General features: G+C 39.1%; 2 protein-coding genes across 24 annotated transcripts in view; one reads left to right on the top strand and one right to left on the bottom strand.

Moving 5' to 3' along the window:
- sdccag8 (SHH signaling and ciliogenesis regulator sdccag8) overlaps positions 1-5192 on the bottom strand; it is a 50500-nt gene extending 45308 nt beyond the window's left edge. For 2 of the 4 annotated variants that reach the window (XR_003441101.2, XM_047812531.1), the window contains exons 1-9: positions 4919-5192; positions 4059-4196; positions 3883-3965; positions 3381-3488; positions 3090-3215; positions 2837-2941; positions 2587-2651; positions 2283-2474; positions 537-675 (exon numbers count right to left, since the gene is read on the bottom strand). Coding sequence is in view for 2 of the 4 variants with exons in the window: in XM_047812531.1 (XP_047668487.1) it covers positions 537-675; positions 2283-2474; positions 2587-2651; positions 2837-2941; positions 3090-3215; positions 3381-3488; positions 3883-3965; positions 4059-4196; positions 4919-4982 (1020 nt within the window). In the remaining 2 variants the exon portion in view is untranslated. The remainder of the gene's footprint in view (positions 1-536; positions 676-2282; positions 2475-2586; positions 2652-2836; positions 2942-3089; positions 3216-3380; positions 3489-3882; positions 3966-4058; positions 4197-4918) is intronic. The other 2 variants (XR_003441100.2, XM_027150139.2) reach the window with 2 other exon arrangements.
- A 172-nt stretch (positions 5193-5364) lies between these two features.
- cep170aa (centrosomal protein 170Aa) overlaps positions 5365-27714 on the top strand; it is a 43676-nt gene continuing 21326 nt past the window's right edge. For 18 of the 20 annotated variants that reach the window (XM_047812517.1, XM_027150131.2, XM_027150124.2 and 15 more), the window contains exons 1-7: positions 5365-5631; positions 17080-17222; positions 18613-18702; positions 19792-19870; positions 20049-20107; positions 20259-20430; positions 22942-23079. In XM_047812517.1, the coding sequence (XP_047668473.1) occupies positions 17118-17222; positions 18613-18702; positions 19792-19870; positions 20049-20107; positions 20259-20430; positions 22942-23079 (643 nt within the window). In that variant the 5' untranslated portion in view covers positions 5365-5631; positions 17080-17117. Of the gene's footprint in view, positions 5632-16766; positions 16787-17079; positions 17223-18612; positions 18703-19791; positions 19871-20048; positions 20108-20258; positions 20431-22941; positions 23080-27407; positions 27553-27714 lie in introns of those variants that run through there. The other 2 variants (XM_047812516.1, XM_047812530.1) reach the window with 2 other exon arrangements.

Here is a 27714-nt window from a genome sequence, read left to right as displayed (position 1 = left end):
CAAGTAATAAAATAGTATATTAATATACAATAAAGTAATTATAAAGTAAAATAAAGTAATTTCTAAAAATTAAAGCTCCCCAAAAGTAAAAAAAAAGAACATTTACAGATTTATTTCTGACTTCACTGAGACACTAAAACACTGATAGTCTTAAAGAAACTGCTATTTATTCTTTTAATTTAATCTGCCATAATACAATTACACAAATTCTACAATAAACACAGAGAATTATACATTTACATTGAGGAAAAAAAGAAAAAATAATAAATAAATAAACAAATAAATAGACAAACAAACAAACAAATAAATAAAAGGCCAGAAAGAAACATCTCTGTGTCATGATATTTTAATATTTCTTCAAAAAAAAGAGAAGTCAAAGTATATCGCTGCCAGAAAAATAAATAAATAATTTTTTTTAAAAACCTAATTTATATTGGAGCTTTTTTTTATTTATTTATTTATTCTGGCTGTTTTTATAAGTTCTGATTTTCCCTTTGACTTGCTGACACAAATGCAAAAGTGAGGATGTGTGTCACCTTTGTCTTCTCCAAGTTCGCCTCCTCTGCCATCTCTACAGCTTGTTTGACCTGATGATAGGCAGCCCACTCCCTTTGCTGCGCCTCGCTCTGACTGGCCCTCAGAGAGCACAGCGCAGTCATCAGCTCGTCTCGCTCTCTACAGCAAACACACGCACACAAACACACACAGCAAAAAAGGTTTTTAATCACTCAGGATTTTCAAGTACTCTCAAAAGCTAACATCGGGGTCAACGGGTCTCTCATTAAAACGCAATGACCACAATCTGTTTGTTCACTAATCATAAACGTCTCCCAGGAGGAACACTGTTTTTATAATGTCCTTTTAGAGACTAGCTGCTCCATTGTGGGGCATAATCAATAGATTAACTGATCTACTGCATAAAGAAAATCATTAGCAGCTATCGTCCTACCCTTGCTGTGAGCTTTAATCATTGATGAGGAAAAACCCCCAAAACAATCAATAAATAATCAAGTAAACATACTGATGTTAATGGACTTTCTATTAACTTCAGACTTATTGGCAATCATTGAATCTACTGGCCATGTCTAGTAGTAGTTCTTCCCATCCAAACAAAACTTGTACACAGTGGCTTGCGAATGTATTCAATGCCCCCTGGAAATGATCAGAATTGTCTGTTTATAGAACAACATATAACTGCACAAATTCTTCATGCCAGTATTGTTTTTCATATTTGTTAAACAGCTCCGTCTGTGGTGGCTAGTTTGAACGAAGCCTAAGGAGCGTTTTAATGAAGTTAAAGGTAAGGCAATATATTTTCAGACCACAGGAATAAAGTGAAAAATAAAATCTGAGAGACTGGACATCCCAAGAAGCTGTTGGATGAACAGGAAGTTCCAACACACCACCTAAGCTAGCTAGACAAGGCCACAGCAAGACCAAGTCACTTGAAGTACAGTGGTTCAGGGTAGCTAGGAAGAAACAATAGCTCAAGAAGATCCACATGAGAGTGACTCAGTGAAAATTTGTTTTTTGGTGCCACAGTGAAATAGTGGTGGTAGCATCAGGCTCTGGGAAACCCTAAACTTGAAGAGGGAATGGATGGAGCAATGAAGCAGAGAGAAATCACAAGAGAACCTGATCATCCCAAACGCAAGGCCACAGAGAGGCAGGAGTGGTTAAAAACAAAAAGCTGAGTGTTATATAGTGGCTAAGTTAAAGTCCAGATCTGAATCCCATTGAGAATATGCGGCAATGCTTGACCATTACAGTCAAAGAAAAACCTGATGATCTTACAGCACAACTGGCAGGAAGAATGGATAACAACCGATGACAAACAATGTGCAAAGCCACTAGTAATCTGAAGGGGCTGTAATCCTTATGCTAGTAGCATGTTTCTTTCTTTCTTTAAGAGCATATTGATTTGGAATAGAAATACTCTCTGGAACAATCTGTCTAAGTGTCAATTGCAATCCAGACAAATCTGATAACTTGTAAAAAGGTTGAAAAGATTAAATTAGATTCAACTTTATTGTCATTGTGCAAGGTACATGTACAGAGCCAATGAAATGCAATGAGCATCAAACCAGAATTGCATAGATGGCTTATTTACAAGTGGCAGTGTAATAAATAAGGGTACGAGGTTATACAGAAGGTGTAGTAATATGTACATATAACTGAATAAGGGTAAATATAGTGTGGTTTTTATACAAGTATGTTAATACTTACAGCCTAGCAAGGAACAGGATACTAAATATACAATGAAAGCATCATGTCCCACTCACTTGGTGAGACGCTCGATGGCCTGGATGTGAATGTTGGAGTGCGTTTCTGCCAGTACTGCTTCATGCTGAGCGCATTTCAGACACAAACCTCCGACACGCTGACCAGCCCCCGGTACACCGGTCATCGCTTCCTTGTGCCTCAGACGCTCTTTCAGGTCTTCGCATTCTGTCTGAGCACTCATCAATTCCTTCCTAAATGAACAAGCCAAAGCTGCTTGAAAGTGAAAGAGGAATCATACAGATTGTTTTGACCGTTTTGACGTTGACGTGATCGTCGCCGACTCAAAATCAGTGCAGCACTTACTTCAGTGAAACAACCTGAGCTTCGAGTGTCTCAGACTGTGCTTGGTACAAACATTTTAACTGCTCCTGAAATAGTAAGAGTATGAGTGTTAAACAAACATTAACACACACAGTTTCCTAAAAACATGGTAGGTTTAACATCACTAGAACTGTGAGGCAGAGAATCCAACTGATATAATGAGAAAATTATGATTTTTTTTCAACAGTAAAAAAATAATGCTGGTTATTTAACTCAAGCATCAGCCACATACCAGCTCTTTTTCCCACTTCTTGTCATCTGTTTTTTGAATGAAGTCCCGTCTTGGTTTTGCTGCCGGTGTCGAGCTAATTTTATCTAATGAGTTTTCAGCATGTACCTAAAAAAAAAAAGAGAAAGAAATAAAAACACATGGAGGGAAGAAAACATAAACAAAAATGTGCATGGTGTTACTGTACCTGTGTACTCCGTTATTCATCATTCATTTATTCAGTCATTTTCCAAAATAATTTCCAAAAGTAAAATACCGTGCCATCCAGCAGAGTGTATTCCTTCAGAGTGTCTTCTAGCATCTTTGCCTTGAGCTCCTCCTGCAGTTTTTCATTCTCTACAATCACTACCCTGACTCGTTGCTTCATCGCAAGTAGTTCTTCCTTTTTGAGGAAAAACACGTTATAAATATACACTCACAGGCCACTTTATTTATCTATTTTTAGACAATGATGTGGAAGCAGCTTAATGTGGTGTACATGGGCAGTGTAAAAAGACCATAGAATGTAAAGAAACAACATAATCTAGCACTAGTTAAGTGGACTGACCTTGCAGAACTTGACTTCAGCCTCAAGGTGTTGGATGTACTCGGACTGGTTGTGAATGATGGGAACCAGATCCTGGACTTCAGGTAAACTATCACCATCTTCCTGTTTCTGCCAGACAGAAGAGGTCAGGGTGTATTAATGAATAAAAATAAACTCACTGAAATGAAAAAAATAAAATCATCAAGATCAAGATTTTAAGCATTTAAACATGTGTGTGTCCTTGCAGACTATCAACACCAGACCAGAGGTGTTTCTGGAGTCTGATCAATACTGGAATATGTGCACTCAGAGAATTGCACTAAAAGCATACGTTTTGTAAAATATTTTTTTTCTAATTATTTTATTTGAAATCTTTTTATCTTAAATTACTATATGATTAACGTTTCGGAACTAGCTATTCTTTTATACAATCGTTGTTTTAGCATCCAGCCTTTGGCTTTAATCTAAAGTCTAATCTTTAATCTGAACTCACATTTGTTAACAAACCAGACAAACACCTTACCTTTGGAACAGGCTTCCTTTTGGAAGGAGAAGGAGAGCCGAGTTCTTTAGCTTGTTTCTGAAGCAATGAACGGAGCTGACTGACTGAAACATAAAAAACATAAATGATAAGCACAATCTCCTTCCTCTATAGAGTAGGTGCATAAACACAAAAGTGTGAAATGTACGGATTTGTACCCGCTTCGCTCTGCTGTGTTTGCTGTCTCGAGCTCTCTGATGAACTGTGCTGACTGCTCGATTGATCCAGGGCTTCATTGTCACAGCTCTGGTTCACCAGCATGTTGCTCAGCTGCTGTATGCTGCGGTTGGCTCGCTCTAAAACATTTTCAAAATTAAATTGGAAAAAGCTGTAGTCTAAACACACTAAACTGATGTGTGCAATCATCACTATGGGGAACCTATAAATTAACCACAAACTAATACCAGCTTGTCGGACCAGTTTAAAAACCGTTTATTTATTAACGGTTTAATAAACAAATAGATAAATAAATAAAATGTCTCAACGTATATATACATTGTTTGTTTCTCATACGTTTAAGCAACATACATTTTTATTTGTCATTTATTTCTGTTATTAGAGATCAACAATATGGTATTATGATATTATAATATAGATGCTGTTATATAATAACACCACTATACAGTTTTTAAAGTATGTGACTGTATTAGTAATACAGTAAAACATTAGTAACCGTTTTGCACAATTCTGATGGTTAAGGTGTTGTCATTTTTGCTATATGACCTACTACTTCTGATGATTAAACATGCACAACTTCTAATTTAAACAGTATATGAAATATTCTAAAATTCTCAGTTCGAAATGCTAACTTGCTAACAAACGAGCCTGGGTCTGTCTGACTAATAAACCAGCTGGACATTTATCTAGCGGATTCCACTAAAATTGTGCTGTTACAATGACACGAAGAAAAACTATGCAAAGGTATTTTTGTTGTTTTTTTTTTTGTTTAATAAACAATACAAAACCAACGCAGAGATGCAGCAGCACTTTAAGCTAGCTCACAAATATCATTCATTACCTCTTAATTTCTTCTGATATGTACCCATCTCTTCATCTTCGTCGGATTCCAGTGAAGTTTCCATTTTAACAAAACTTTCAGAAGCTTTCTTTCGTTTCCAGGTTCGCAATACAAATCGATATGTTGCTATAAGTGGCAGTGCACAACTCCTGTAACGGTCGAACTAAACGGCTCACTTCCGTAAACGTCGCAGTGCCAGCTGGGATATGTAGTCCTTTGTAAAATGCGTCCCCATGGTTACTAAACGAAGGTGGACTGAATAAAAACTACAATGTGGCGGAAAATTACAGCTCGGGATATCAACGTGAACTAAAAATAATCTTATAAACTAAATAACTATTCCACATTATATTATACATGTATAAAATATGAAATGTATTATTAGTAATTGATAATAATGGTTAATTTACTGCGCTCGTCTAGAGTGTGAGCGCTTCCGGGAGTTGCTAAGCACCGCCCCCTGGATACGCTGGCAGTGCGGACGCTGGAGATGTGGATGATGTCCGCCTCCTCTCTCTCTCTCTCTCTCTCTCTCTCTCTCTCTCTCTCTCTCTCTCTCTCGCCGCCGTGTGTCGCCGCTGTTTGTTAGGAAGAACGTTATTCCTGAGCCCCCATAGACGCAGAAGCCACGCATTGGGCAGGGCTGAAAAACCGTTTGTCTGCTACACGGGAAATAAATACTGATTATATCCGCCTGTGCAGATAGAAAAGGGGTAAGTTATAACTCATATGATAATAATACACACAAATATACACGTTTTGAAGGATTCGTTAGTAACTGGGAGATATTTTCAGAAAGCGAGCCTAGCTTATTGTTGGCATCTACATTATTTCTGGCTGTTTATACCATGTCTGACCCCAAGCCCGTTATATGATCTTTTCCCTGGAGTGTTATTATTATCCGGCGAAGCTGGGAAGCTGAAATTGTGTTTTTTTGGCAGAGCTGATGGTCGTAAAAACACGTTTCCACCGGTGTCTACTGCAGGTAGCATCCCGGCGCGTGCGTGCGCGCGCGTGTGTATGTGTGTGTGTCTGAGATCACACATCTAGCCCTAGCTAAGCTAATTGTTATTTTTGTTGATGTTTTTTTTGTTGCATAAATAGCTTTTTAAATCCACGAATCAATATGATATCATTCTGGAATCCGTAGCAATGTCGACGTTGTTGATTTTTGTAATTATTTAAAGCGCTCTACAGACACAGAGGCCTAACGTGTGTGTGTGTGTGTGTGTGTGTGTGTGTGTGTGTGTGTGTGTGTGTGTGTGTGTGTGTGTGTATGTGTGTGTGTGTGTGTACACGCACACCGTCCTTTATTCTTCAACAACACCGTTTCTGCTTTATTTGTAGCTTTAACTTTGGTGGCTTTAGTGGGAGCATCTATCTATAGCATCTCTTTGTTTTGGTTCACTGTACACGTGTACACTGCGTATGAACGCTCTATTCACGTGTCATAAAGCGTTATTACGTGTTAGTTGCAGTCAGCTCTGTGCTGACAGGCGAAGGGTTTTCACTTGCACAAGGCTGGATGTTGCATTTGATAACAGGGAACTCCATGAGAACTGCATGTGACCAATGGGGTGCTGTTCTGGGCAAACAATCAGTAATGAGCTTGTGTGATATATTACCACTCCAAGTTGTTTATTCGTCAATGACACCTCATCCCGGATTGTTTTCTTCTTATTCCATGGCACTGATTTACTTATAATTTATTATTGCACATATGTCACATACTTTTTAAGAAGAGGTCATTATTTGTCTCATATACATTAACGGTGTAACATCCATGGAGCAGTGAGGGCTAGGGGTCTTGCTCAGGGGCCCATCTTTGCAATTTTGGCAGTGTTGGGGCTTGAACCCCGATCACAACCCAGAGCCTTAACCGATTGAGCCAGCACTGCCCCATTTAACCATTTATAGCTAATAAAATAAGATCTTTATTGTCATTATACTAACATACAACATAATGTTGGCTAACCAGGTTAGAGCCTGTATTACATATGTTATAGCAGCAATAAACAGTTGTCCCATCACCAAACTCTCTTTTTCTTTCTTAGACTTCTATTATTAGAATATATGAAGTGTCTGAATGAATGTTACTGGAAATCTTCTGGACAGTAAGGCCAGCATTGTGGTACAGCTTGCATGTATCTTCTTGCTTGGGCTCATTCATCCTTCAAAATGTATGAAGAAAAACATGTGAGGTCTATTTTAAGAGGTTTTATGAGAAAAAAAGGTCATAGTTGAGCTAACACTAGCATGTTTTGCCTTATTCTGATGATGTCATTATGCCATATCTTGTTTAGTTTAGTTCACTGCTACACATGATATTTAGCGTTTGCATGTGAATTCAGATTAAATAATCAAATCACATTTTTATTTGTCATACACAATTATACAGTTGATAGAAAAATAGAGCCAATTAACACTAACATAGAAGAATAAAAATAAATAACAGCACATATATGAGATATTTTTATCAACTATGGTGTAAATTGCAATAGAAGACTAAATAGATAAAATATAGAAAGGGTTGTTTGAGAATACAGTGATTACAATGATTAAGCTCTGTATAACTCATATCTCATATGTATAACTCATATCTCATGCAAATGTAAAACAATGTAAGCTTTGTAAGAGATTTATCTTGCTTATTTTTAGACAGTCTAATTAATACAGCTCTCATAATATAGATATGCAGTGTGACTAATAAGTAAATAATATTTTCAAAGGATAGAAAATGGTTTATTAGACACTGAATCGCAGTCTAGATCATGGATGAGCTTCATAATGGTATTTAATCATGAATGAGCAACAAATTCAACACAAATAATGCTTTCATATTTTTTTCACACATCTGGTGAAAAAAGGTGGCCCAGTTGCAGGATCCCATGCTCTCGTTGCCACGGACCGGGTATGATTCCTTGGAAGGGTTCCAACCCTGCCTCTGAAAAGTTAACTCTCAGTGCTGGTCCCGAGCCTAGATAAAAATGGGAGGGTTGCGTCAGGAAGGGCATCTGGCGTAAAACCTGTGCCAAATATAATATACGGACCACGTGATCCGCTGCGATGACCCCGAACAGGGAGCAGCCGTAGGAAGAATAAATGACAAGTAGAGAGTGAGCATTATTTGAATAAGACAGGAAGTGGTTTGTTGCTTGAAAGACAGAGGTAAGAGTGAGAGCAGTGGGAGTTAGATAGCTGTGTCTGTGTGTCCTGTAAGGAGCATCATTAAATACAGCCAATACAGATTATCATAAAATCCTTTGCATGCTACAGTGTTGTGGCAGGTTCTGCTAAGGCAAATCAGGCGACACACATGGACTGACGTGTAATTCCTACCTGCACCTCTGACTGCATTTAACACATTTTCAGATCAGACAAGGGAACAGAGAAAATCACCTTATCTTTATAGATGAAACTCACTGACCATATTACACAATTAGGGCATCTTATGTTGATGGTATTTATACCACTTATATTCCAAGGCCTTTTTTGTTCTACTGTATACTTGTATATGGCTAGAAAGACAAAAAACCTTTCTAATTCTATTGTGTATCTATTTCAAAGTCATTTGTGATCTTATACAATACATTACAAAGTGCTGTTGAATAATGGGCTGCCCTGTTTGCTCCATGTGCCCATTTTGGGATCAAATTTAATTTCAACTTTATTGAATTACCTCCTAAATGGTTTTCAAATAAGATACTGTTTTGTCAGGTTAAAGCTTCAGGCTGAGAATAGACCAGCTGTTAAACAGTGACACGGCCTGAATGATACAAAAATAATAGACCATGGGCGCGTCCGATTTCTGTCCCGTCTGTCTGGGCTGAATCTCTTCTCTGGTGGATTCACAGTGGACGAATCCACCACATTTTGTATATAAAAAGAGGTCTTTGCCGTGATAGAATACAGCTACATATTAAACACTAAACTGAATCAATAAAAAACTCTAAAACAAGGTTCTTACGCCAATAGTATTTAATGCTGTATAACGGTTTGATTGCACTAACACTGTTTTTGAAAAAGCGAGCCTGCATCCTGAGCAGTTTTCCGATTTTTCCGACAGCCCTCAGCATTTTATACAGCAGCACGTGTCTTCTTTGACCACTAGACACTGTATAAGTCATTATTATGGAGCAGCATCACTTCCTCTCTAGAACGATGACATGTGCCTCTGTGCATTTCCTGTTGTAAAATGGAACAGCTTATAATTACAGGGGATTTTGTGCATCTAAAAGTATTATCTTCAGTAACTTACTGAATGACTTACTGTGATTTCTGAGACCACACTGAAGTTTTTTTTTAATATTTAAACATAGTAAAAATAAATGTTCAGTATGTTGTATATTTAATACTTAAGATTCATCACAAAATAAGCTGTGCTCACATCTTTCATAATAGTTCGCGATTGTTACTTGTCAGACTGTACGAACACGATCCCCGTGTCACACTGTAGGATCTCAGTGGTCATCGTGTCATACTGCACGACAGTCAAGATGCATCAAAATCGGACGACACAAGAAGACGTCCGGGGTTTTCCGGCATTCAGACTCGCATTTTCTCAGTAAAATGGCAGGTAGCCGCAAACAAAAACGATCTGAAAAACAAATAGTTTTACTATCTATTGTCTCTGAGGTGGTTTGAAGTGATTCATCTGGTTCTGTTCTCCTATTGGTTGTTGGTTTGACGCTCATTGTAGGACACGTCACACAGCAGGGAGGTGTCTGAAAACTTCTGACACTGCCAGAACTTCATCGGAGGAAAAAACTGACCACATCGTCTATTAATCGGCTATCGGTGACTAGGTCAAACCTGTGATCAAAGACTACAGATTTTACCCCAAGATTTTAGAATTTTTTTTAGGTTTTTTAAAATTTGTCTCAGACGACCAATTCGTGGCCAAAATCACAGTCTGACCCGGGCTTTATACAAAAGCTCATGAGATTTTCCTCATGACTATTGTTTTCTGCAGAAGCATGTGTTTAAATGATTTTTTTAATTGTTTTTGTTTAGGTCAAAACTTTATTTAGCTGTTAAAAAAACAATAAATACACAGAACAATATACACGGAATAACATGTTGGCACCGTGCCAGATTATCACCCTTATAAAGGATACATTGGACTTTGAGAGGTTAGATTGTGGTGGGATTACGGAGCACAGGGTTTATAACAGTACAATTCGTATTCATATGTGGCAGGTTATTTTAAAATAGTACATTGTGCTGTTTTATTTCTATTTAAAATCCAGTGTTTTATAAATGACACAGAAGACCCGGCAGGTCGATAAATGTGCTGCGCTGTTCTCAGAGTCGTGCCATACTTCTGCATCAGCTCCAAATTTTGTCTGCTCAGCTTATTTTCTGTAGTGGATCATCTGGATTTGAGAAGCTCAGAAATTGTTTGTGTTTTCCTAACGGGTTTGTGTAGGAAACGTAGCACATGCTGTATGTGGTGCAATAAAGCAACAACACATCTGTAGATTAGCAGAAAGACAATTCTAATCACTTTCTTTAGAACAGTAACGTCGATCATGATACACTGGTTTAACACTCTGCTTCTTTTAAACAAACCTACGTCTCGAGCCTCGAGGTACGTGTTGGTAAAATGAATTTCTCCAAGCCTTTGTGTAGACACAAAGAGAAAAATCCTTGAACAGGTCAACCATTGATAAGTGCAAACATAAAAATTGGCATAAAAAAAATCGCTTTTCCTCTACTTTGAGCATTCATACATTATTTATTTTCAGAGCAGGGAAGGAGCGATTTGAGAATCTCACTGTGTGAGCAGTGGAGCAGACCTGACAGACTGAAGGTTTTTGTGTTTGAGTAGTAGTTAACGGGTATAAATTAGACAAGGCAAAATCGTTAAACATAAAGCAGTTGTTCCCCTTTTAGACCAGAAAGAACCAGGTGTTGGTTCAGAGCTAGTGCTGGTGCTGGTTCCGAGTTGATTCCACTGGTGAGCCTTCTAAGAACCGGTTTGCCTTTCCATGGGCTTTCCATCACAGAGCCAAGTGTTATGTAATTGTATACGTCTCATATTTCTCAGCACTGTTACACAAACACAACATTAACAATGACCAATGTTGCCTTACTGTTAATGCTCATGGCTTTGTGAACCTACATTGGCATCCAAACACAGCGAATCCAACGTGTACGTGCATCTCCATGTAATTTGTATAAACAGAGGTTGTAATCGAGAAAGTGCATAACATTATTTTATCATTAACACAGAAAAATGTTAGCCTTAGCGTGTAGCTACCTACTATCATGTGTGCTGATAATTGATCATATTGTGGTAAAGTAAAAGTGTATTAAACATCGGTATACTTAAGGCACATTATCAAAGGCGCTAACAGTATCTTTACCCCCAGCCCCTCCCCCAACCCCTGACATCTGCGGTTCTTAAGTCTAGACCAGCAACGTTTTGCTGCTACTTAAGAACCGCTTTTCCTGGTTCAGAGCTGATGCTTTGGGTGTCGAAAAACAAAGAACTGGTTTCAAATTAGGCTCTGGCTCCGAACCACCACTCAAACTGCCTCGTGGAATAGGGGCATTTGAGATCATAACACAAGGTCAAGACAGGCAGCAACCAGAGATCACCCATATCAGTGATGAATACACGAGTAACCATTATCACAGGAAATACTGAGACTGAAAATAAGTCACTGTGACAGTTGAGGATATTTGAGAAGCAAATACAAACAGAAACAGCTGAGCATAAAAAAGAAAAATCCAATCAAGGAACCAAAACACAGCCAGGTGGCCAAAAAATAACCCCCATAAACCGATACTCACAGAGTAAGAGGCATTTGTGAAGAACTGCTTATCGAACCGCCCGACTGCCTATACCCCAGAGGCTTAGTGAGTCAGGGGCCTTCACATCAGTTCGCTCTTATTCAGGGGGGAGATGGTGGCTTCTGTGCATCCATGCCTATGGCTTCATTGTCTCATAATCCGCCCCTGCATGCAGTCCTCAGCTTCAGTTGCAGACTCGGTGTAATATGGTGAAATAAAGAGAAAAAAATAAAGAGGTTTTAACCAAACGAAAGCAATTTGTAAGCCGTGTAACTGTAACTGTTCTCAATAGCTCCTATTTTAGTTTGTTAGCTCATTTCATCACATGATTTTTGTCTCATCTGTCTTTTCCTCTTGAAAAATTAACATGACGTAAAACTAAAGAAGAAGAAGAAATATTTATCAAATATACATTATAGCACAGTGAAATTCTCTATCCCAATGTTGGAAATTAGGGTCAGAGCATAGGGTCAGCCATGATACAGCACCCCTGGAGCAGTGAGGGTTAAGGGCCTTGCTTAAGGGCCCAACAGTGGCAGCTTGGCTTGAACCCTGAACAATCCAGAGCCTCAAACACTTGACCCACCACTGTCCCTGTTGCTACATGCTCGGTTTCAGGGGTATTACAGTATGTAACATAAATAAAACTAAATAGTGTAGTGAATAATGTCGTAGTTTTAAAAGTTTACTTTTGGCAGTAAATGATAAAAAACAACTGAATTATTACATTCATTCATTCATTCATTCATTCATTCGTTTTCTACCGCTTATCCGAACTTCTCGGGTCACGGGGAGCCTGTGCCTATCTAGGCGTCATCGGGCATCAAGGCAGGATACACCCTGGACGGAGTGCCAACCCATCGCAGGGCACACACACACACTCTCATTCACTCACACACTCACACACTATGGACAATTTTCCAGAGATGCCAATCAACCTACCATGCATGTCTTTGGACCGGGAGAGGAAACCATCGAGGCACGGGGAGAACATTCAAACTCCACACACACAAGGCGGAATCGGGATTCGATCCCCCAACCCTGGAGGTGTGAGGCTAACCACTAAGCCACCGTGCCCCCTTGAATTATTACATTAAACATTATATTTTTTCTGAGGAGAGAGTAAAAGGTGCACAGGGTTTACTGGGGTAATCATCTGGTAAGCATGTGCTAATTACTTTTTTAACGAGAAGAGTGTGTTTCAGTTGGCACAAAGCAAACGGCTATTTAGATTTCACAAACCTTCAGACAGAATCACTAATACCGACTTGCATTTCAGGGATGTTAGCTGAACTTTTCAGAGATAGTGTCTCTACTCATTCCGCACGGTATGAGGTCATGAAGACGTAGACGTGTTTGAAAGTTTCTTGTGGAGGAGGTTCCCATGTAGAAAGCACATCATTATATTCTTTTAGATTTTGGGAATTCTGCTTACATTTGAAGAAGCAATACCTATAGTTAATCATTTCAAAGATCTGTAAGTGTCAATCAAACTGAATTTCTGAGCATGGCGTTCCACAGGACAGGTGAATCAGTGTCTGGTTTCTCTCAAAAGTCGAAGAGAATAAGAGATGTGTCAGAGCAGATGGAAGGAAGCCTTATCTACACTTCCTGTTCCCCACAGAGTGCGAGCGCATGCAGCCTAAAACAATCTGACTGTTCAAGCTATGAAAGGGAAAGGATGCACTTCGTGCCAGCATGGACGAATCACCCTTTCACTCACTGACAAAGCATGTTGCTCCACTGGCCAGAGCAGGAAGTGAGGAAGAAAGTCAAAATTCTCATTCATCATGTGTCTTCAAACATACCACATAAAACCATCAGGGTCGAAGAGCTCGAGTTTAAAGACCACCTCCTAAATCGGGTCTTAACGTCGACTCTCACAGAGAATAGTAGCGGATGATTTTACTTGGGTCAGAAATACATGTGTGCTAGAGCTAGATTTTCATTCCAACATTCTCACTGCCTGAAACTCTTTCATGTGTGTTTAAGCAATCATTGGTGTGGTACAGCACCACGAGTCTTCTGCCACGTTGCGCTTGTTCCCAAACTCCTGCAGGCGTTTGCTGTCTCTAATGATTTCCCTGCGGTTAGGCAGCTGAATCCTGGGCTCGGGACCTAGTCGTCGTTATGCAGCAATTTCTTGCTGGCTCCTTTCAAAATATACGGCAAGGGATATTGACAGCCATGTCCTGCCAAACTCGCAATGCTCATATCCTCAGGCATCTGATTTCTGTACAAGAACTCTTTTTTTTTTTGGAATTGAATATGGTATGGACTAGAATTTTGTCAAGGGGCTTATTATATGTAGCTAGCTTTTTGTGTTGTGGTGGCTGTCTGCCCCAAGTGATACACCTTGCCTACAAGCCTACACTATATGGCCAAACATTTGTGGAAACCTGACCACCATATCCATACGTAGGCACCACAAAGTTGAAAGCATACGTGGAACTGTATAGGATGTTTTTGTATTCTGAAGCATTACAGTTTCCCTTCACTGTAACAAAGAGGCGAAACCTGTTCCAGAATCATAAAGCTCCTGTACACAAAGCGAGCTCCATGAAGACATGGACGCAGTTTGCCAAGGCTGGTGTGGAATAACTCGAGTGTCCTGTACAGAGCCCTAACCTCAACCCCAAGGAACACCTTTTGAATAAACTGGAACACTGACAGCACCCCAGGCCAACTCACCCATCATCAGTCCCTCACTTCTCTAAAGCTCTTATGACTGAATGAGCACAAATCTTCACAGCCACGCTCCAAAAAAAGCGAGTTCCATCCATACATTCGTCTTCTTGGTTTACCGGACATCAAGGGTACCTAGATTCACTATGCCAACTTTAAAACAGAAATAACAACAAAATGTAAAATCAGTGATTTGTTAATACCATGCGATTACCTCACAGGAAAAGCACCTTCATCCATCCATTTTCTGTAACGTTTATCCTACACAGGGATGCAGTCTATGCTAGAGTCTTTCCCAGGGGACATACTTTAGACCTGCGTGTCTTTGGACTATCCAGAGGAAACCCACGAAACACAGAGAGAACATGCAAACTGCACATACAGGGCACTAACCACTAAGCCACCTAGAAGTCCCTGGCTAAAAAGCATCAGCTAACATGATGTAACTCAACACCCATGACTCTGCACTAATACAGGACAATGAAAAATAACCGAGTGCTTGAATCTTTGAGAGCGGGCAATTATACGGATCTATAGTCTTTATTCTGTCCTGATTATGTCTCTTGTGATGAAGTATATCTTGCTTGTGTCCGTGATAAGAAGGCAGAAAGCCATTGAAAACATTGTGATGTAAAGACATTATTTGAGTCTGAAAACACCAATGTCGGTTTTATCAACAATCTACTGAACCTGCTTGTTCGCTGGACAACGAAGAATGAATAACGGATACATAGTTTGCTTGTCCCAGGCCTCCGGGCTAGTGATTTGTCCACCCCTGCATTATATGACTCACAATTACACTCACTTGTTAATGCTAAGGCATAATTGGAGGACGTGTTTTGCAGAGGAGCAGATGTGAGGCTCATAAATCAAAACGGTACTCACTACAGAGTTAGATGCTGTCATAAACATGCACCATTAAGCTTTTGTAATCGAACCAAATGTTAATCAGTCATGGCCGCCACAAAGTGCTGCATTGTGTTCCGTGTGAAAAGGAGTTCGGGTGGTAAGGGGGTGCTGAGGGGGTGCTGAGGAGCTGCACGAACAGCCTCAGGGGGATATGATACGCGGTATAGTGTCATTACTCTGGATCACATGTTTAGTTTTCTTCTGGAACGTTCTATCTAAGCCTTGTTATTTTGCAGAGGTGTCGCTAAACAAAAAGGTTGTAATTCCAGAGAATTTCAGTACAGTAGTGTCTTGACATGTAATGTGCATTAAACATTAAACATTAGCGCTCTGGCAAAGGGGAAATATTGTGCACTGGCGTTCATAAGTTGCCAGGTTTCAAGAAAACCCTCTGCAACTGTCAAAAAAATGTACTAAAACTAGTCCTGGCATTTCTCTTTGTATTGAAGTTGACAATGGTGCTAAATCTGATTTGTAACTACAACCGGCACACTTAGGCGCAAAACCCACAACTCTGGCAACCCAACTGGTGTGACCCAAAAAGGGGCATGTCTAAAGCACAGAGTGCTTTATTTCACATTCTGCTATTAGTTAGATGTGCTGTGAAAGTCATGTAGCTCTGGATTGCACATTTTATTGAATTGTTCATTCTTAACCTTGCAAATATGAACTTTCTATTCGTCATTGTGATTTCTTTCTCTCAGACTGAATCAGCCAGGAAATGCTGCCTTATAACAGTAGAGAGAGAGAGAGAGGATGTGTGAGTGTTATTAACACTGTCTTGTGAAATACAGGAGTGTGTTTTTTTTTATATTTGAATCTTCTCACGATTGGAGATCAAGCGCACTTTTTCAGAGCTGAGGTGAAATAATTTATACGTTTATTTTTATTATACCTCAGCTGATATTGTTACAGATATCGCTATTTATCTGTAGTAACAGAAGCAGAGCTTAGGATATTTTTCTGTCCCTCAGTTAAACATGTTTAGTTTGTGTGAAATTTTAAATCTGCAATGAATTGAATTTAGCTAGATTGTAGTTTAGGAGTTCACTCGTGAGTTGTGGAGGTAATATGAGGTCGTCTCTAGCCGGACGCATTTCAGCTCGTGGGTCAAGAAGCTGTGTGTACATATTTTCCATTTCTCAGCAGTAGGCTTGGGAAGCTCTTTGGGAATTTTTTTCAATGATAAAGCAAAGAAGAAGAAAAAAAGTAGAGATGCTGGGTGGGAATCAAGAAGCATGCGTCACTCTCGGCAGCATCTGTTAGTGATCAGTGTGGGACTGGAGGAGGGTGCTCAACTCTCTCTCTCTCTCTCTCTCTCTCTCTCTCTCTCTCTCTCTCTCACTCACTTTACTGCTGCTAGAGAAAACACAGGAATGTTATGAATCTAACCGACCTCTCTAGCGGCCCGCCCACTCAGCCTCTTTCAAACTTAAACAAGATTCGCCAGCATGCCAGCGATGAGCCGCTAATACAGTACTGTTCTAATCATATTTACTCTTTTTTATGCTAAAATTATGGAGATTGGCTGGAGGCACTGGTTGATCATTTTCTTTAAGACTCTATGTGGTGTGAATCTGATTCCTCATACCCGCTGAACTACTCTTCCTCCTGAGTGTGTGTTTCTCTCTGTCGTTGTCTGTTGTGTTCACCCAGTATTCCCAAGATATGCACTGGATCCAGGAGTAACAAACAATTAAAGACAAATAAATGAATTCCTTTCCATTTCAGATCTCAGCACTTTGTACATATCTCTCTCTCTCTTTAAGGATGACGTAGGGGCTCAGACCAGAGACAGAGAGCAGAGATGAGTCTGACATCCTGGTTCCTGGTGAGTAGTGGTGGCACACGCCACCGTCTGCCCCGTGAGATGATTTTTGTGGGCCGTGATGACTGCGAGCTCATGCTGCAGGTTAGTTGATGCCTTCTGCCTTTTCATATTGCTTCATACTTCCAGGATTTATTAATTAACAGAATAATTGCCTAACATGCTGACTACAAACCATCACCAAACATCACAGTTAATTGTTAGAGTCCCATTATATTGTACTAATAAAAGGTTTCTGAATTCACCCATTACAGCAGATAGGTCTCAGGATCCCTGTGGTATTTTAGCATCATTTTTATTTATCACTGCTGGAATGGAAACAGACGTGTCCCTGAGTTCCTGCTGAGTAACCTGACTGGATCAGTGACACTGTCAGAGCATGTGTGCTCGGGTCATCACTGCACTCTATTAATAGAAAGTGGGACAAACAGCTCATAGGTTACTTTTGGATATAATATTTTTTCGAAGGCCCTCTAGAACGAGCGGGTAATGTTTCCCTTGTCAAACACAGCAGAGACGGATGCCAATACTGTCGAAGCAACCGAATCCAAATTCACAATCCGACAGCTGACGCATCACAGTTCTGACACAGTACAGTGAAATAAACAAACACAAAACATAACACACCATCCCAAAGCAGTCATATTAACATATAGCCACATGCTTCCTTTGGATCGTTTACTTAGGGTTATACCAAAAACAAACCAACAACAAAATTTTATTTGCTATGATCTAATCAGAAAGAATTATTGTGAACCGACTTATGGTCACGTCATTGCACTAGGCAATCATTTATATTTGCACAATATTTTCTTTTATTAGGAGTTAGTCCCGGCTCATAAAGCTCAAATCTGACATCTTGAATTTCTGTCATGTGGAAGGCCATAAGAAGTGCTTTGTTTTGGTGGAATGTTTTTTTCCTCTCCTTGTAATGGCCTGGGGATGTTGCGGGGAAAAATCAGCCCACTCGTGATTATTTATACAAAACACTTAATAGACCTGGTCACGTGGTTTAACCAGGAATGGACTGGAAATACAGTATGTTAAGATTGCTGCATGCGTTATTACATACTTATTACACGTCGTATATCAAATCAGTACAGAATCGATTGAATTGCAGTAAGAGGTTTACTTTCCACTTTAAGTAAAAACATGGCACTCAATGAATGTAAATGATTTCTCCTTGACACAAGGCCAGTCATTGCATGCTTTCATTTTGCTTCAAGCTTTTTGGCAAATTTGGTTAATCGCCATTTCCCACACCCACGCCGCGTCTCCTAGACGGCCGCGATCGGCTAGCTTTGCTGTGATTGACAGGAAAGAGGCACACCATTCACCTCACCCTGAGAGCATGGCCAGTCTTTGTTTTCTTGTCTCTTTGTTGTCACATGATCTTGGTACAATAGGACAAATGAAAATCAGGATTAAAAGGCTAGTTTTCTCTAACCACTCTCACGGGTTTTAATGTTTTTAGTCTCGTAGCGTAGACAAGCAGCACGCCGTGATTAACTACGAGCCAGCAAGTGATGAACACAAAGTGAAGGACTTGGGGAGCCTTAATGGGGTGAGTAACATGCCAGTAGTCAGTAATAAGTGACTTTTTGTTTCGTTTTGTTTTGTGCTGATTCACAGCTAATTTTCACGAAAATAAAAATCACTGCATTTTATTATTTATTTTTTTAAATACTGGCTGGGTGAGGATTATATGGGGTATAAAGACATGCGTCATGTGTTATTGTAGTTTCCTTCTCTTTCTGAGGTCATTCAAAGCATTTCTGTGAGACACAGTTCCTCACACAGGAAGTGTGACTCATTGCTCTGCTTTGGAATTCCTCTTCCTGTCCGGTGTTTGTGGCAGGAAACACTCCTGGACAAATAAATGTATAACCCAATAACAATCATCTTTAAACACGCTCTCTGGTTTGCCCGCTCTCTCTCTCTCTCTAAGTGCTTTGTGGCTATTTCGTGATAGTGATTCGTGCTTCTTTGGGGTGGAGTCACTCTATTTTTCAGCAAAGAGTCATGAATCAGCAAGATCCTGTACACATTTCCCACACTGGTCATCCATTACAGCACAAGGCTTTCCTCTTTTAACTGATCTGTAATAAAGAACCATATAGAAAGAGAGAGAAACTTCGGTCTCTTCTGATTTTCTGATGTTAAAGTGTTTTGTCAGTGAAATTAACTCAGTGTCGCTTCTCATACCAGGCAGGAAACATCTGATATTTGACACTGAGCAGAATTTAGAGCACACACACAGGCCTATGCACGCACACAGATGATTTGCTCAGGCTCAGCGTGATGTCCTGTTGTAGTTTGAGTCTATCATGTACAAGGAGCAGCAGTTTGTAGTTGACTCTAACAACCACATTATAAATCTCAGGATAACATTTGTGTCAAATTCAGAGAGAGATTTGGTTTAAGGTCAGATTTAAAAAGGCAAAAAAAATTCCAGCATAATTCAGTAAACAGCAGTAGTTTTTTTTTTTTACGTGAGGAATTTATTTATTTATTTATTTATTTTTAAGTTTTATGAGACCTCAATGAAAGATTCTTTCATCATGGTCTAGTTTAAAGCTTGTGAGCAATACATGTTTCTCCTAGCTCTGAGTGTCAGAATGTTTCAGACAAAAAGCTTTGCATTTCTTTTCAGACATTTGTGAACGACGTTCGAATCCAGGAGCAGATGTACATCACTCTGAAGATTGACGATAAGCTGAGGTTTGGATATGATATCCTTTTCAATCCACCTGCCGTCACTCCCTGCCTAACATCTGAAACGTGGGTTTAATGTGCGTCACAGTTCTCTGTGTCTTTTGTTGTCTCACTGTCTTTTGTGAGAGTTTGTATTTGCATACTTTTTCTACACCACTCAATAATATGGCCTTCTTCTTCCTTGACCTGTTGCACATACCAACTTGTTTACTGTGGTCCGAGGAGAGCTTCATGTTCCAGAGGAGGCTTTAAAGGTACCGTAACATTCGTCAGCTCTGTTAAACTGTAAATATCGTAACATTGTGAAATCTCGGATGCCCCTTATAGTAAACCGAGACACCTTTAATCCTAGAAGAAGATTGTTAAGCTGGAACAAGTAAATGGTGTTTAATATGTTTTCTCTAGCATGAGAAATTTACCAGTCAGCTTCAGCTGGGGAAGAAGCCAGTCTGTGCAGAGTCACCCAAAACACCCAAATCTCCAACAGCCAAAGGTGCAGAGAGCAAAGCTGCCGTGCCCGTCCCTGAACCTCCTGCCAAAGTGGTCGAAACCTCCAAGACCGATGAAAAAATGACAGGTAGAGATCTATTAATTGCTTTACTTAAGCATTATATTGTACATATGAAATATTTTTTTCCCCAATAAGAATTCATTTCTAATATGTTGTATCACATTTTACTATTTATCAAGATTCAATTTTCAGTAGTTAAATCAATGTAGGTTAAATTATCGTGACAGATTCAATAGGTTATGGGTCTGTGTCTACTCTGCGGCCTTCATAATCATAAGCGTGATCATTTATGGTGGTATACGTACAACATCTGGTGCTAGGCATTGGGTATTGTTCATACCTCACCCCGGTGCTATAGCGTGTTAGAGATGAAAGCTGAACTCACACTTACAGTCGAACATGGAATTATACACCTAGACTGATAACGCAAACTCTACACACTATCTAAACATGTTAATTCAGTAGATGGTGCTGTGATGTGGAGTTTAAGATTTTAAACATAAAGCCCACTTTTTAGAACAGGATGTGGTTTAATTAGTCGCTCTCTCTTGTATGCAATGACCTTTCCAGAACAGTGGCAGAAATAAAGAGCGATGACATTTAAATCTGTTCAAAGCCTAGTGTTGTGGGTGTCAGCTCAAATGAACAATCATATCAAATCAAGATTACACGTTCTACACTCTGACTTATTAAATGTTTGAGTGTAGAAAGAAAAGCAAGCTGAATTATTGACAGGATCTATGGACGGTTTCACCGAAGGATGCAAATAACAGGGCGGAGTCGATGCAAATCGATTCATTTTCATTGTAAACCTGAAAGTCAAGAACAACACAAATTAACATCTGGAGAGCATGTAGTAAGTAATGAAATAGGCTATGCATTTCCTTACAAATAAGATTAATAAACATCTGTTGGGTCAATGTCAGACTTCATGTCTATTGCATATGTCATATTTCAACTGTGTGTGTGTGTGTGTGTGTGTGTGTGTGTGTGTGTGTGTGTGTGTGTGTGTGTGTGAGAGAGAGAGAGAGAGAGAGAGAGAGAGAGAGAGCGAACCGAACTGAATTGAATTGAATCAGTAAATCACAGCCTAGATTTGCTCTTTACCCATTCAGTGAGTCAGTGTTGGATTCAGGGAGTCATGTCTGTAATTGATTCACTCCTCTCTTTCAGGAAATCTTTTCAGTCAGACAGTCCCATTCAGCATCATTTGAATGGGGGGGGGGGGAATGAAAGCCTTTATTATCACCACATATACATTACAGCACAGTGGAATTCTTTTCTTTGCATATCCCAACTGAGGAGGCTGGGGACAGAGCGCAGGGGTGGTTATGATATAGCACCCCTGGAGGAGGGAGGGTTAAGGGCCTTGCTCAAGGGCTCAGCAACAACATCATTTAGTCAGAGCTGAGGATTTCCAGATTTTCTGTGCATGCAGTACAATTCAATACAATATAATAACACGAAATACAAACAATTTAGCCTTTTTAGACTATTCAAGTTACTTGAATCACTGATTCTACTAATTACTAATGAATCATTTAACTGAATAGACTTAGATGACTCGTGACACTGAAACAGCTCAAAAAATTAATCTCTTATTCAGACAGAACCTTTAGAAAAGATTTACCATTTGAACATAGTGCACACTTCAGTTCAGCTAAATCTCACCATGTCATCTTTGTCTAGCTTCATTAACTAGCATTGTATATATATATAACCCTGGCTAATAATGGCACAAGGCTGCAGTAAAGTGCTGGTTGTCTAATTACAGGGTCGTGACAGACCCCACGCCCTTAGGTTGTTTTTTTATGTTTTGTTTTTCAGAAAAAAGGGAAGAGGCGGGTAGCGTTTTCCATGTGTTTTTGCCAACTGATTATTTATCACAGATAACTGTCAGTGTAGTGTTTCACATATGTACTGCACAAAGCACAGCCAATATAATAAAAGTGTTGCAGCCTAATAGATAGATATACTGTATTTCTACTATAACTAAACTAATACACACACGTAAATACATGTATTATTTATTTATTTACTTACTTACTTACTTAATTATTTGAGATCTGAAACTGGACCACATCACAAACTATGATAGATAGATAGATGGATGGATGGATGATATACCATATATCTAATATTGTTAATACCAAATGTATTAGGCATTATATATATATATTGTTTGTTGAGGGGATGTCTTCATTCATCACCGCTACTGAAACACCGGACCTTATCTTTAGCTCTAGTCTTTACACAGTTATTAGAATTAAAACCACACATGAATGGTGAAGGTTGAAATGCCAAACACAGATTGTTTGACAGAGAAATTATTCCTACCATCTGCTTCTGGCTCCATCCATTTACACTATTAACCTTGTTGAGTGATGTGTTATGTAATTAAAACTCACATTATAACATATGGCCCACTTTTCTCTGCCAAGTGCAGAAAATAAGTTAATCATGTTTTTTAGCCAGCAGATTAGTGTCGTGATACGTTTTAAATACGATGCGAAATAAACGTGATGGATGGAACCTGTATCGAAGGAGATACGATAAAGTGATGGTTTGTTGTTGTAGGTGATGTTGCAGCACTGCACAGAGGAACTCCTTTGTATGGCCAGCCTTCATGGTGGGGGGACGGCGATGCCGATGACGAGAACTCGTTTAAACAGGAGAATAAAGCAGCAGGGAAAAAACAGGAGACTCCTGGGACAGGTGAGGACTCTGTTCCATTTCTCTACGTTGCTTAGAGAATAGCCCGGGTGTATCCTGCAGAAAATACATCAAAGTAAATGTACTCATTCTGTCTGTCACCCCTAAAGCTGGAATGCAACTTGTTCTTTGTATGCAACTTACATAACTTTTGACTTGTATATTGAGATTGTAATATGAGAGAACATGAACAGTGAGTAGAAATGTCACCTTACTGCTTCAGGGATCTTGGTTTGATCCTATGCTCAGGGTACTGTCTGTGAGGTGCTCTGTGTGTGTGTGTGTGTCTGTGTGTGTGTGTGTCCATGTGGTTTTCCTATGGGTTTTCCGGCCTCTACCACCTTGTAAATAAATTTAAAGCATGTAGGTAGGATGCTTGGCTATTCCAGGGTGTATATATCGTAACCAGGATGAAGTGATAACTGAAGATGAATGAATAAATGAATGAATGGATGTGAGACAGTGGAAAGAGAATGTGTGCCTAGTGAGGAGTTACACTCTGCTCATAAAACTTAAACATTTAATTTGTGTGACATAAAAAAGTCTACCAGTATTAATTCCAGTATCATCATCAAGACACGCCATTGTAACCACAATAGTACACTGTAAAAGTCATGTTTTCTTTAACGTTAATACACTCAGGAGTTTTCCTATGCTATTCGAGAGCAATAATAAATATATAAATACGTTGTTTAAGAATTGTATTACATCATTTAAGACAGTATTGTTCCTGGAAAGTTTTTCTTTCTTTCCATGGACAAAATTTTAATCAGAACCATTGTTTATATCAAGGATGGAATTTTATATGGAAATAATGGTCTATAATGACAGCACATGGAATTAACCAAATCATGGTTCATGAAGGCACAGTAAGGTTCAATTTATGTATTATTGTTTGATGGCTCTAACATCAATACTTTGCAAATGAGATTAAAACAAGTTTTTAATAGATTTATTTCTGTCCGAAGGGTTTCAGTTAACTAACAGCAATCATACTTATGAATAGTGACGAATAATTATTTCCCCTCTGGCAGTTGAACACACTGCCGTAATGATCAGTGTAGGTATAATTAAGTGTACATTCGATCATTTGATCTGTATACAAATGTGTATATGCCAATCTGTAATAGGATTTCACCACAAATGCTTGATTTTGCAGCGGCTTGTCTCAAAAACCTTTGACGCAACATTCTTGTGAATTTTTGGAAGGAATCTATTTGAATTGTTGAAACTGCAAACACAGGATTCTTCTTTTAAACTCCTACCAGTGAAGACACATATGCAATTACTTTCTACTATAGCTGTATTCCTGTTAAACACACACCGATTGCTTGTGGTGATTACGTCCCTACACCTCTCGGCTTATAGCTGAGGAAAACCTGCAGAAATTTTGAAAAAATGTATTTTGCATGTATAAATTTGTATTAATTTATTCTTAATTATCTCAGAGTTTGCTTGATTTTGTATTCATTTTTGCAGTGGGAATAAAATTCCAAATCTCGGACTGATATGTGATTACAGGTTGTTTCTCAAGGCACTTGAGAAAAACCTTTTTTCCTCTAGTCAGACTTTTTTTTTTTTTTTTATGTTGATATTTATATTGATTTCTCACAGCATTATGTGGTAACATTAGTACAAGCAAATGCATCATGGAGGTCAAAGATAAATGGATAATGTTTGATATATAGATCTGGAGCAATGTATCATTTTTTAAAAATAATAATAAATTAAATCTAAGGTATGTTTTGAGAAAAACAAATACTAGACCGGGAATGTGTAGAGTTGTTGTAGTGTAGTTTTTCTAATGTGGGAATTGGGCACTTTTTGTTAACAGTGATATGAAGTGAAGACATGTTTCAGTACATCTACTAAACCGGTTGTAGTAAATCATCAGAAAAATACGAAAAATAATGATACGTTTATGAAGCGTATCATTATTGCCTCCCTAACTGGGCTTTGCCATGCCATTTGTAAGGATGGAAAACATTTCAAGTCTATGTCTAAAGCTGTGTTGCTGTATATATTTCACCAGTAAGGGTTTTAATGCCGAGAGCTCGATCCAGTAAGGTTGCAGTAATGGAAAATGGCTTTCTTGTGGTGTGTTTAGATGTGTTTTGGTCCATTCTGTTACTTTTTGCCATCCAGGAGTTAAAGATTGGAGATTTCTGAAGCAGCAGGATGTTCCACTGTGCGTGACCTAAGTGTGAAGCGGAAGTGCGACTAATCACGAGTCTAATAATAGGGGTGTACTTGTGTGAAAATTGCTGTAATCTTTTTGAATGATGTTACTTTAAACCTTGCATCGTTTGCTCGGTTTTATGCACAAATCAACTGAAGAGAAGTCTTTCTCAATTAATGAGGGAAAAAAGACATAAGATGTTGTTACTATTATGGAAAACCTTTTTGTGCTATAAATGATAAGGGCACTACTACTTAGCCTTACTACTGTCTGACATCCAGCTGAAATGTACAGACACATTCTTTTGTGATTTCTTATGTTTTATATGTACAGCTCCTTTAGCAATGGATCTTGTCATAAAGCACTTTTGTAGGAATATAAAAAGTCAAACGGTTAAATTTTTTATTTCAATTCATCCCTAATAAGCAAGCAAGAGATGTCAGTGTTGAGGAAAAACTCCCTGAGCTATAAGGAATAAGAAATAAATAATAGTTTCTGTTATTTTTATTTGACACTATTTTTGATGTCGGTTTTAATTAGATGTTACCGCTCTTATTCGCATCGCCGTGTCAACTCGAATTAATTAAGGTCGTCAGCTCGTCTCGTCTCAGCTCGTCTCAACCACCAATTTAATTGTACAGATGAAGAAAAAAAATATCCTAATTTTATGTTGCTTGATTTTATTTCCTCATCCCTGCAAAATTCAGTTCTGGTTTTGTCACTACAAGCACAACACACTAGATTGTGTGGTTCAATGCTTCTGAAAACCTTTTAGACCCAAACATAGATTATATCACACACAACATGCAGATATTTTAGCCTACAATTCAGACCACAATACAAACCAGAGTGCACATGGCCATGCAACTGAATTTGCTGTGGATTTGAGACAGCATACTACAGATTTCGGTATCATTTTTTTTTTTCTGGTTCAAATGAAACGAGGCTATATGTCAGACTCGTGCTCTAGAGCTTCCTTCTGATTAGCTGAACTTTCTTGCCTATTAAGTAAGCATGCTTTGTGCGCAACATTCACAATGTTGTGAAAATCACACTTCAGAGAAGCAATATTCGTCTCACCAGTATTTTATATCACAATATTTACGAGAGCTACATTTTTTTTTTTCATGCCTAATGGGCTGATATAGTTTGTTACCAACACAAAGTGGATTATTTCCTTATAACAGCATGTGCTGAAGTTTAAAACTCCTTTTATACCACAGCAATTTTTCAATGATTTGAAAATGAGTGACATGTGAAGATGAAACTGTGAAAGCCAGCTCCTTTTGTGTCTGCTGTTAAGGCATCAGCTTTATGCAGTATTCTAGTGGGAGATTAATTTGTTCTGGTATTCTAGCTGTACTGTTTGGAAAGCACAATTTTTGTAAACAGTTTCGTAAAGATTACATGTTTTCCAGCCATGGGCAGCGATGCAGGCGATCGGTCTGTCCTTCCTTACTGTGCGGGATGTATCCAAACGGATTCACGTTCACTCTACTGTACGTACGAGTGCCAGGCCTCCTCCTTCTCCTGGTATCCTGTGCTTTCAGTGATCGGATCACGACCTCATTCACACGTGTACTGAGTCCTACACTGTCCACTTGTGATCCTTACTAATGCAGGTGTGAGTAGCAGCAAAAAAGAAAGCGGAACGAAAGCAAATCTGCAATTCATGTCACACCCGAGTTCATGCGGGTTGATGTTTCTGTAGCAGTTAGATCAAAAGGTGGATATATTCCTGAGTGAGTGCAGTTTTGACATGACAGGATTCATGTCCTGGAGTGCCTCTTAATTAAATTCACCCTGAGACAGCAGCCTCTTTGTGAAATGAAGCTGTATTGCTGTACACAGCCAATAACTGTGCATTCTGAGGTAAAAAAAATAAATATATATATCAGGCTCTTTCACTTTCAGGGACAACATTAGACACTGAATGGCATTGTTAAGCTCCGTCTTCTAATCCAATCCAAAGCAGAGCATCTTCTTTTTGTGCCTGAGGCAAAGCAAGAGAAAGAGAGAGATAAAACTCGGTGTAACTGCTTCCCACATCAAAGTACCCTGTCCCACTGTTATATTTAGGCTGCGGTGAGGGCTCTTCTTCCTCAGTGAAAGGTAGCGGAGTTGCAGCAGCTAAGAGGGGAAGAGCAGCAGCATGCAAAGGAAGTGTGAATAGACGCGTTTGTAGCCAAGCCCAACCCCCAAGCTGGAGATTGTCACCGAAGGGTTTTTCGCATGCATCGCTGTAAAGCCACACCGCTCCTTTTCCTCCTAGCACTGAAACCTCACATGCCTCATTTGTAAGTAACCTAACCCTGTTTATCTATCCTAGGATAAATCTAGTAGTAACATGGACATCATCTGGCATCAGAAGGATCGCTACTCTGTCGAGCTGGATCATGCCGTTGCTGTCAATCATCTTTAAACTTTTAGGTTAAGTTTTGTGGAACTGATTTGTGAAC

The sequence above is a fragment of the Tachysurus fulvidraco genome, chromosome 4 (genome assembly GCF_022655615.1).
Source record: "Tachysurus fulvidraco isolate hzauxx_2018 chromosome 4, HZAU_PFXX_2.0, whole genome shotgun sequence".
NCBI lineage: Eukaryota > Metazoa > Chordata > Actinopteri > Siluriformes > Bagridae > Tachysurus > Tachysurus fulvidraco.
This window is presented reverse-complemented; position numbering and strand designations above follow the sequence as displayed.